General features: G+C 40.6%; 1 protein-coding gene across 1 annotated transcript in view; it reads left to right on the top strand.

The window, feature by feature from the left end:
- Positions 1-10314, top strand: part of LOC130352961 (vomeronasal type-2 receptor 26-like) — a 37773-nt gene extending 27459 nt beyond the window's left edge. Inside the window, exons 4-5 of the mRNA XM_056555066.1 lie at positions 4965-5088; positions 9422-10314. Of these exons, the coding sequence (XP_056411041.1) occupies positions 4965-5088; positions 9422-10314 (1017 nt within the window). The remainder of the gene's footprint in view (positions 1-4964; positions 5089-9421) is intronic.
- The last annotated feature ends 1832 nt before the right edge of the window (positions 10315-12146 follow it).

The following is a 12146-nucleotide window of genomic DNA, read 5'->3' as shown; positions in this document are numbered from 1 at the left end:
ATGCTTGTTACGCCAAGCGCTCCTGGTCCCTGCTCCTACCCGGAGCGCTCGCGGCGTTCCTCTCTCTGCAGCGCCCCGGTCAGACCCGCTGACCGGGAGCGCTGCACTGACACTGCCGGCGGGGATGCGATTCGCATAGCGGGACGCGCCCGCTCGCGAATCGCATCCCAAGTCACTCACCTGTCCCGGCCCCCGGCTGTCATGTCCTGGCGCGCGCGGCTCCGCTCCTTAGAGCGCGCGCGCGCCAGCTCTCTAAGATTTAAAGGGTCAGTGCACCAGTGATTGGTGCCTGGCCCAATCAGCCTAATTAGCTTCCACCTGCTCCCTGGCTATATTACCTCACTTCCCCTGCACTTCCCTGCCGGATCTTGTTGCCTTGTGCCAGTGAAAGCGTTTAGTGTTGTCCAAAGCCTGTGTTCCAGATCTTCTGCTATCCACATTGACTACGAACCTTGCCGCCTGCCCCGACCTTCTGCTACGTCTGACCTTGCCTCTGCCTAGTCCTTCTGTCCCACGCCTTCTCAGCAGTCAGCGAGGTTGAGCCGTTGCCGGTGGATATGACCTGGTTGCTACCGCCGCAGCAAGACCATCCCGCTTTGCGTCGGGCTTTGGTGAATACCAGTAGCATCTTAGAACCGGTCCACTGACACGGTCCACGCCAATCCCTCGCTGACACAGAGGATCCACATCCAGATAGCCGAATCGTGACAATGCTGCAGCAATTATACAGTATTGGAGCTAGAATTACTGCAGCTGATGACACCAGACTTGCCCTCCAATGAGTCTTCAAAAAAGGATTTAAAGTTTGCTCATTCAAATTAACAGGCTCTGTCATTGTGCCGCCATATAATCTCCTCATGCTGCTGGCACATTAAAATTGTAAATCTATTGAAAATCTTCAATTGACATTTAAAACATCTCTTTAATCTCTTCAATTGTGAGGCCCTATGGTCTCATCAGGCTGCTGCCACATCCAGGCTCTAAGGAAACTGGTTGAAATAATAAAAATAACCATAACATGGCACACGTGTTCAATCTGGTTGTCAAACAGTTCCTTAAGTCTTCCACCCATCTACAAGACATCCTAAAAATAGCCAGGAGACTGTGCATGCACTTCAGCCACTGGTACACCACAAAGCACACCCTTCTTAAGCTGCTCATCATAATATATTAGCTCTGGAAATACCACAAGAATCCAAGGAAACAGGTTGGAACGATAAAAATAAACCATAACTGATTAAATGACACATTCACAGTTTCATATGCAGTTTCACTGTACGTGCTGCGTTTACTTACAAGTGCATGGCCTAATATTTTAGACAAGCATATGATACTGGCAGGATCTACCCAGTAGCCCTCTCGATTCAGGCCTGTACCAATGTTGCTGGTGGCACATGTTAATCTCTTTAAACTGTTCAATTGACAATTGAAAAATCTTGTTATTCACTTCAATTGTGATGCCATATGGTCTCCTGACCTTGCTGCCACATCCAGACCCTGTCATTGTGCCGCTCTGCGGCAGTGATTCTAATAGCGACACCTGTAATCTGCATGTCATACTGAATAACAGTATTATTTCACTAACACAGCACACTCCCTATTCGTGTTACAGCAAGGCAAAGTGTTCTACACCCTTACTGAGGCACTCTGTAGCCCGGAAATAGACGTTTTTATTAGCGATTCGCCGCAAATAAATTCGGATCAAACCACATTTTTTCAGAAAATTCAGCAAATCTTCCAAATCAAATTTTTCAGAAATTTGCTCATCTCTAAACACTATCATACAGTGACTGAATAATACTCTAAATAAATAACACTATCATACAGTGAATGAATAATACTCTAAATAAATAACACTTTCATACAGTGAATGAATAATGCTGTCATACCCTAAATAAATAACACTATTACACAGTGACTGAATAATGCTGTCATACCTTAAATAAAGAATACTACTATACAGTGACTGAATAATGTTGTCATACCATAAGTAAATAGCACTATATACAGTGACTGAATAATGCTGTCATACCTTAAATAAAGAACACTACTATACAGTGACTGAATAATGCTGTCATACCCTAAATAAAGAAAACTACTATACAGTGACTGAATAATGCTGTCATACCATAAGTAAATAGCACTATATACAGTGACTGAATAATGCTGTCATATCCTAAATAAATAACACTACTATATAGTAACTGTATAGTTAAATTAAATTAACTGGTACCAAAAAATGTAAACAGATTTGTAAATTACTTTTATTTAAAAATCTTAATTCTTCCAGTACTTATCAGCTGCTTTATACTACAGTACTACAGAGAAATAGTTATTTTCTGTCTGACCACAGTGCTCTCTGCTGACACCTCTGTCCATGTCCAGGAACTGTCCAAAGCAGGACAAGTTTGCTATGGGGATTTGCTCTGCACAGTTCCTGACACAGACAGACTTGTCATCAGAGAGCACTCTGGTCAGACAGAAAAGAACAACTCAACTTCCTCTGTAGTATACAGCAGCTGATAAATACTGGAAGGATTAAGATTTTTAAGCCAGATTTAAGCCAGAACTGCTTTACAGACACACACACACACACACACACACACACAAAATATATATGTATATTCTCTAATGATGGCGGCCATTTTTTTTATATGGTCAACATTAAGTGTGTTTTGGTATTTTATTTGAATAGTTTTTTTTTTGTCTTCTTTTTTTGGTCTAACTTTAGCTTAGTAGTTTATCTTATCAACAGCATCCAATATTAAGCAGGGGTTAAGTGTTAGCTCCTAAAATGACTAACACTAAAGCCTTTAGTATTATCTAGGCATCCACTGCCATCACACCAGCAAGAGCCTGTTACTGTCAGGCCCAGAGCAATGAAAATACATATCTGGCTTTTATGTGACCACAGACTGGTGTTATTAGGGTGGATGAGGCCAAAATTCATGGCCTTTGCCACCAAAGATAAGATGCCTACGGCTTGGCTCATATCTCCCTTTTTCATGACCGATAAGATACAACCCAAGAAACCGCAACTCAGGAATATCTAAGTGGGAGGGGCCATACATTTCAGCCCTAATATCATAAGCCTGTGTTTAGCCTAGACCCAGAGCATCATTTTTGATAGCTGACACTAAGCTCCTCTTTAGTAATGGAACACTAAACACAGACTACTCTACTCTTATGCCAGTAATAAGTAAAAATAAAAAAATAAAATCTGATGTAGCCTTCTGGATACAAGGATTTGTAAGAAAAACGAAGTAACTGAAAAAAATGTACACAGATCAAATACTTCTCGCTGGTCCAGTGTAGTATCTGCAGCAAAAATAACTAGCTAATCGATCGGGGTCTAAATGCTAAAACCCACACCGATCTCAAGAACCTAGGCCTTCAGCCAATCAGCTACTTACTCCCTATTTGAACTCCATGCTTTCTTTTCCTTTTTTAAGAAACTGAACAGTTTTTGTTTGTTGATACAGTCATTCCTGCATTTTCTTAATGGTTTCTTAAAGGAGATGTCTGGCGCAGACTTTTTCTATTCCGTCCTGCCTGGGCTGCAAAAAAAGACAAAACAAACTTTCACTTACCGCCATATGTTTTCCCGGAGCTCCGCAACAGCTGATCGGTCGGCCGGGCTGTTTACTTCCTACTTCCTTTAGCCCGGTACGTCACACTGCGCTTCAGCCTATCACCGGCCGAGGCAGGACATCTCTGCGGCCGGTGATAGGCTGAAGTACCATGTGATGTACCGGGCTAAAGGAAGTAGGAAGCAGACAGCCCGGCCGACCAATCAGCTGTTGCGGAGATCCAGGAGAACATATGGAGGTAAGTGAAAGTTTGTTGTTTTGTTTTTTTTTGCAGCCGGCCAGGAAAAAGTCTGCGCCGGACATCTCCTTTAACAGACAATGGCCCTGATTTTCTAAGAGTGGAGTGGAGTTTTTTTTTGTGGGGTTTTTTCCCCAACAGATATTTTTCCACAGCATTCACTAAAGTTTTAAATTTTTTGCACTTTTGCCTATATTTTACAATTGCTCTGAGCTGTGGAGTTTTCCTCAGCTCAAATTCATCACATTTTCTGTGAAAACCTTACTAAATATGTTTACATTTTTAGAAAATGTTGGGAACACACCTGATTTTCGCCAACTACACCCCCTTTTCCTGATGGCCATGTCCCTTTTTTCGGGTTTTCCCAGTAAAATGAAGAGTTGGTCAGTGCAAATTCTGGTGCAGACAGAATTTTCGGCGCAATGCGCCAGGATTTGGTGCACAACCCGGCGAAACACGTCGAGTTTACAATAGTAAATCAAGGTCAATGTTACACGGATTCTACCTAAACAATGACAGATATCATCCTTTTTTTTTTTTCTTTGCCCCCCCTGACCAGATTTTGAAGAGAAGTTGGACTACCCATTTTACCAATTTTTTTTGGGAGGTCTGAATAAATAAGGGAGGTCTGATTTTGATACCAAATCTAATATCTAGAAATTCTTGGGGAAATATCAATACATGGTCCAAAGAGGAGTTGATACAACTATAGGTAGTCATAATTGAAAAAGATAAAACCAATGTTCACTGCTAAAAGTGTCTTCAAAAGACACATACTCTAAAAATCGTAACTGGACCATGTGTTCCTTTATATCATGTGGACAGTCAGGTGCATGTGCATGGCATTCTTTGGGAAGAGATGGTATCAGGACACACTATAGAAAGAAAACAAGCTGGTGGAGAAAGTGTTCTTCTGGAAAATCTGTGGTCCTGGCATTCACATGGGTGTTGAATTGGCCTTCAAATTCCTAAGATCTCATTTCAATAAAATAACTGTGGACTATCCTGGAGAACATAGCAGCTTCTTGAGGCTTAACCAAATAGGACTGACATGATCTCCTGTTATCCATCATGGTTTGCTTGCTATAATAATATTCTTAAATAATTTTCTAATTAAATTCTATTTAATAAACAAGATGCCACAGGGTCGGTGTAATGATCCGTGTTCTCCAGGATACAGAAAAGCTCCTAATGGAGGATATCACGTCTGCTGCTATGACTGTATGCCGTGTTCTGAGGGAGAAATATCCAATATAACAGGTAAATATATATATGTGGGGTATCTGTTTTATGTTTGTACTGGGGCTTTAAATTATTTATCTGAGAACACTATAACACATGACCAAATAACCCTTCAAAATAAAGTTTTAGGCTCAGTCATACTGTATATACTAGTGCAGCTCTGCTATTAGTCGTAATGTTGTCACTGGTACAGAAGTTCTCAGACAGAAATGACCCCATGTGTACTACTCTAATCTGTTGGAACAAACACGTGTTTAACCCCTTGGAGATGAAGCCCATTTTGTCCTTAAGGACGAGGCCAATTTTAATTTTTGAACTTAGCTTTTTTCCTCCTCTGCTTCCAAAAATTATAACACTTTCAATTTTGCACCTACAGACCCATATAAGGGCTTGTTTTTTTGTGTCACCATTTAATTTTGTAAAAATTGTAACTACACGCACCAAAATTAGTATGTTTAATCCCTTAATTACCAATGACGTAAATGTACATCTTGGTGCTGCGCAAGCATCACAGCAATGCTTGGATCATGCGCGGCTGGTCTCGGCTGCTATCAGCAGCCAGGGACCCACTGGTCATGGCCGACATCCGCAATCTGCCATTAACCCCTCCGATGCCGTGATCAATAAAGATCACAGCATCTGCGTCGATCCGATCATCCAGAATGGCGCACGGAGGTCCCCTCACCTGCCTCCACTGCCTTCCACGGGTCTTCTGCTCTGGTCTTAGATCGAGCAGACTAGAGAAGAAGATGACCGATAACACTGATCAGTGCTATGCCCTATGCAACAAATAGCAAAGGATTTCTATAAATAGTCCCCTATGGGGACTATTAAAGTGTAAAAATGAAAGTAAAAAAAGTTTAAAAAATAAATAAAAGTAAAAAAATTTGAAAAATCCCCTCCTCAATAAAAATTTTAAATGTCCTTCTTTCCCATTTTACCCCCATAAAGTGTAAAAAAATTATAATTAATACAAATATTTGGTATTGCTGCATGCATAAATGTCCGAACTATTAAATTATAATGTTATTGATCCCATACAGTGAACGGCGTGAACGTAAAAAAAAAAAAAAAAAAAAGCACAAAATTGCAGCTTTTTTTTCAAATTTTATTAAAAAAAAAATTATAAAAAAATTTGTAAAAGTTTTAGATACACAAATGTGGTATCAATAAAAAGTACAGATCATGGCGCAAAAAATGAGCCCTCATATTATTGCTTATGCGGAAAAATGAAAAAGTAATAGGTCGTCAAAATAGAAGGATTTTAAACATACTAATTTGGTTAAAAAAGTTTTCAATTTTTTTTTAAGCGCAACAATAATAGAAAAATAGGTAATCATGGGTATCATTTTAATCATATTGACCCACAGAATAAAGAACACATGTCATTTTTACTGTAAATTGTACGGCATGAAAACTAAACCTTCCAAAATATGCAAAATTGCTGTTTTCTTTTTAATTTCCCCACACAAATAGTATATTTTGTTGCACCATACATTTTATGATATAATGAGTTATGTCATTACGCAGGACAACTGGTCACGCAAAAAACAAGCCTCATACTAGTCTAAAAATATAAAAGAGTTCCGATTTTTAGAAGACAAGGAGGAAAAAATGAAAATGCAAAAATAAAATTGGTCTGGTCCTTAACCTGTTAAGGACCCAGGGCGTAAACTTACGCCCTGAGTCCCGGTCCTGCGATATAATGCGGGGTCACACGGTGACCCCGCATCATATCGCGGCAGGCCCGGCACTAATAGCGCCGATGCTGCGCGCTATTAACCCTTTAGCCACACGCTCAAAGCTGAGCCGCGCGGCTAAAAACAAAAGTAAAAGTGCCTGGCTAGCTCAGGGAGCTGTTCGGGATCACCGCGGTATAATCGCGGCATCCCGAACAGCTGTAGCACAGGAGGAGGTCTTCTTACCTTCTCCTGTGCTGTCCGATCGCCGAATGAATGCTTCAAGCCTGAGATCCAGGCTTGAGCAATTAATCACCGAAAACACTGATTGATCTATTCCTATGGAGATGCATCAATCAGTGGTAAAGATCAGTTAATGCAATGTTATAGCCCCTTATGGGAGCTATAATATTGCATAAGAAAAGTGTAAAAAAAATCATTAACCCTTTCAATTATCCCTTCCCCTAATAAAAGTTTGAATCACCCGGCATTTCCAAGAATAAAAAAAAAACTGTGTAAATAAAAATAAACATATGTGGTATCAACGCGTGCGGAAATTTCCGAATTATAAAAATATACCGCTTTTTAAACCGCACGTCCAATGGCGTACGCGCAAATAAAATTCCAAATTCCAAAATAGTGCATTTTTTATCACTTTTTATACCACAAAAAAGTGAATAAAAAGTGATCAAAAAGTCTAATCAGAACAAAAATGGTACCGCTAAAAACTTCAGATCACGACGCAAAAAATTAGCCCTCATAGCGCCCTGAACACAGAAAAATAAAAAAGTTATAGGGCTCAGAAAATGACAATTTTAAACGTATCCATTTTCCTGCATGTATTTATGATTTTTTTCTGAAGTGATTCATAATCAAACCTATACAAGTAGGGGATCATTTTAACCATATGGACCTACAGAATAAAGATAAGGTGTCATTTTTGCCGAAAAATGTACTGCGTAAAAACGGAAGCCCCCAAAACTTATAAAATAGTGTTTTTTCATCAATTTTTTTCCCGTTTCACCGTAGATTTTTGGGTAAAATGACTAATGTCATTACAAAGTAGAATTAGTGACACAAAAAATAAGCCATCATATAGAATTTTAGGAGAAAATTTTAGAGTTATGATTTTTTAAAGTTAAGGAGGAAAAATTGAAAATGAAAAAATGGAAAAAGCCCTAGTCCTTAAAGGGTTAAGGTAAAAATGGGCTTGGTCCTTAAGGTTAAAATTGGTATATAACCAATAACTTTTTAATTTTTTCACATTCAGGGCATTATAAGGGCTCATTTGGTCTGTAGTTTTTATCGGTACCATTTTTGTTTTGATGGAACTTTTTGATCGCTTTTTATAAAAAATGTTATGATATATGAAGTGACCAAAAATGCTCAATTTTGGACTTTTGGTTTATTTTTATGTGTACGCCATTGACGATGCAGTTAATTTACCCTTATATTTAATAGTTCTGATAATTACGCACGTGGCAGTATCACATATGATTATTTTCTTTAAAAATACGGGAAAAGGGGGGAGGATTCAAACTTTTATTAGAAAGGGGTAAATTTACTTTTTTTAACACTTTATTTTTTAGCCCCCGTAGGGGGCTATACTATGCAAACTTTTGATTGCATACACTGATAAATGCTATGCCACAGCATAGCATTGATTAGTGTTATCAGTGCTAAGCTGCTCCAGCCTCCTATGCAGGCTTGGAGCAGCAGATCACAGATCGGACAGCGAAGAAGCAGGTGAACACCCTCCCGCTGTCCTCTCAGTTGTTTGTGACATCACGGTTTTGACCGCAATGGTCCCAATCAGCTCCGTTGAACTGCCAGGACACTTTTACTTTTGGTTTAGACGTCGCAATCAACTTTTGATCACGATGTCTAAAGGGTTAATGCCGGGCATCGGACCGATGGGTCCTGGCTGATGATAGCAGTCGGGACCCACTGGGTTTGAAGCTTGCTCAGCTCGTGAGCCCACTTCAAACCCTGGGAACGGGATAAGGGTGTATGCCCTCTGTCCTTAAGTACCAGAATGCGAGGGCGTACCTGTATGCTCTCTGTCCCCAAGAGGTTAAAAAGTATATACACAGTATAAAAAATACATAATATGTATCAAAATAAATAGAAGAAGTTAAAGGGATACTCCACTGCCCCAGTGTTCGGAACATTTTGTTCCGAACGCTTGGAGTGGGGGGCGGGGGAGTCATGACATCACAGCCATGCCCCTTGTGACATCACAGTAACGCCCCTCGTGACGTCACACAGTACCCCCTAAATGCGAGTCTTTAGGGGGGAGCGTGGTGGCCCAGATTTACTATTCTAAACCTGACCTGCTTTTGCAGGATTGTGAGCCAGAATGTGGCTCAATGCTCCCCATTTTGTGTCTGCACCAGAATTAGTGGAGAAATGCATCAAAATAAACCTAAAAACATTACAAAGGGGCATAGCTGATCATAAAGGGGGCATAATCTCTCAACTCGATCTATTTAAAATCATGTAAGTCTGAAACAACATTTTACACTAATAAAAACCTAACACTCTTAGTAAATTAGGCTTTTTGACTGTGTCTCTTGTTTTTTCTTTAGTAAAGATTGCTCCTTGTCTTTGCACTGTGCTGGGGATGTAACTATTAATTTTTATTTAACCTCTTATTGTTCTATGTCTCACAGACAGTGAAATCTGCCAGAGATGTCCTGATGATGGATGGCCTGATGAGAGGAAAGTAAAATGTGTCCCTAAAACATATACATTTCTTTCCTATGAGGATGATATTGTGACCATTTCTATATTCACGTCTTTATTATTATCTGCTGTAACCATTATTATACTAGGAATCTTCATGTATCGCTGGGACTCTCCCATTGTGAGGGCCAATAACCGGACTGTGAGCTTCATCCTCCTGGTCTCCATCTTGTTGAGCTTCCTCTGTGTCTTCTTGTTTCTTGGTCGTCCTGTGGATATAACCTGCATGCTGAGACAGACTGTATTTGGGATATTCTTCTCTATCTCTGTTTCTTCTGTGCTCTCCAAAACTCTCACAGTCTGCATTGCCTTCAAAGCAACAAAACCTGGAAGCGTCTGGAGGAAGCTGATCGGTGTGAAGACATCTTCTTATGTGGTGGGGATTTGCTCCTCAATCCAAGTTCTCATTTGTGTTTCTTGGATGTCTGTTTCTCCTCCATATCAGGAGTTTGACATGACTACCTATACAGATCAGATCCTTATTCAATGCAATGAAGGGTCAGATATCTGGTTCTACTCCATGTTGGGTTATCTGGGGTTCCTGGCAGCTGTGAGTTTTGTTCTGGCTTTCATGGTGAGGACATTACCGGACAGTTATAATGAGGCCAAGTACATCACCTTCAGCATGCTGGTGTTCTGCAGTGTCTGGATTACCATGATCCCGGCTTATCTGAGCACCAGAGGGAAATACATGGTGGCTATGGAGATATTTGCTATACTGGCCTCTAGTGCTGGGTTATTAGGCTGTATATTTCTACCTAAATGTTATATAATAATGATGAAACCTGCAATGAATTGTCAAAATAAATTTAACAAGTAAAAACTATTATTGTGATGGGTAATAAAAGGTTTTTAGAAATATAATTTAAATTTCAAATTTAATTTTTAAAACTGAATTACTAGGGGTGACTTGACAGAGCATGGAGTCAAATATCTGAAATAAAAAAATGTTAATTAAACATGTAACGCTGAATTAATATAGACACTCAAAATAAAATAGGAAAAGTATAGCTAAGAGAACCAAACCTATAGAAGCTGGGTTCTGTCAGAGGTTTTGGAAATATTTGTTGTGTCCCTTCTGAGATTTCCCGATTTGCTTTGGCCACAGCAGTAAACTGGGGGTACTTTATGCTGCATCTCAAGCTTACTATCATAGATTTTCAACACTTTGCCTTACCCAGAAAATCCAATGCCAGGAGAGGGGCTCAAGAGATAAGTATGGTTATCTTTTATTGCTGTAACACTCATGTTTCTGAAGACAGGAACTCCAGTGTATGTGGATCCGCTGGACCTGTGTGGCAGATGACTCGGACCGTACCAGGGAGCGGAGTCTAAGATACCGCTGGTCTTCACCAGAGCCCACCGCAAAGCAGCTGCAGGCGACACCCAGGTTGCTACCCCTGGCACGACTCGACCACACAGGCGGTTGAGGAGATGTGAGGCACAGGAGTGATGAGGCAACTCGTGGTCAGGATAGCAGTAGGTCAGGGCAGGCGGCACAGTAGCGTAGTCGGGACATAGCAGGAGTTCAGTAGGTAGGCGGCAAAGGAGCAAGGTCAAGTCACAAGAGCAGGAGATCAGGTACACGGCAAGGCAATACAAAGGAACGCTTTCACTAGGGCACAAGGCAACAAAGATCCAACAGAGAACTGAGTAAGGTGGAGGAATTTAAAAACAAGCCACAGGTGATTACACTAATGAGCACACTGGCCCTTTAAATCTTAAAGCTCTGGCGCGCACGCCGGAGCAGAGAGGTGGAGGCAGGAGAAATACCCGGAGAGTGACGGACTGGGGCTCGCATGCGGGCGTGTCCCACAAAGCGAGTCTCAGCCCCGTCGGCAGCAGAAGGTAAGGGGACCATGCGTTCACGGCCAGTGTGTGAGGCCGGAGTGCATAGTGTAACAATTGCATTTATTTTACTAACTTTTTTCTTGTCTGTTTTTTTACAAGAAGAAGTCCTGGACTACTTTAGGCAAAGAAGTGAAGAAAGATGATTTTTTTTTTTTAAAGCTTAATATATGGGATTTTTCATTTTTGATCAAATTTTATTTTAAAAACATTGTGTGTTTTTCATACTTGTGGGTTAGTAGTGGAAGATATATGACTGTTTCTAGTACTAAGCTTGGGTTTAGCATTAGCCCATAAAATTATTATATCAGTACTCACCAACACCAAGAGTACTTGGAAGAGCCAGGTACCAGCAGGCTCAGCCCACCAGAAATGATGGCCTGAGGGCTGGTATATATTAGGCTGAGGAAGGCCAAAATAAATGTCTCTTTCTACCCTGAAGGTAACAGATTGCTCTTGCTTGATTTGAATCTGGCTGGTTTTGGCAAAAAAGTGGAGAACCCAAAATGTTGCTTCCATAAATAAATAAAAAATAAAAATGTGTGGGGTATTTTTTTTAAACCAGCCAGATACAAAGCAAGCAGTAGTAGGCTGGTAGTACCAGGGTTGTAAAGGTCATTTATTTTGGTGCTTCATAGCCTAAATAATGCTAGCCTGCTTACCTAGTCCCATCATTTTTTGACACTCCGGGCCTGACGGTACCTGGCTCTTTCTGGTACTCTTGGCACCCATGGGTACTTGGATAATAATGAGGAGTAAGTGCTAGCTGTTTTACAAGCTAACCCTAAGCCACAGCTTAGTAAT

Source organism: Hyla sarda, chromosome 1 (genome assembly GCF_029499605.1).
Source record: "Hyla sarda isolate aHylSar1 chromosome 1, aHylSar1.hap1, whole genome shotgun sequence".
Lineage (NCBI taxonomy): Eukaryota > Metazoa > Chordata > Amphibia > Anura > Hylidae > Hyla > Hyla sarda.
The sequence above is the reverse complement of the archived record's forward strand: the minus strand, read 5'-3'. Positions and strand labels throughout refer to the sequence as shown.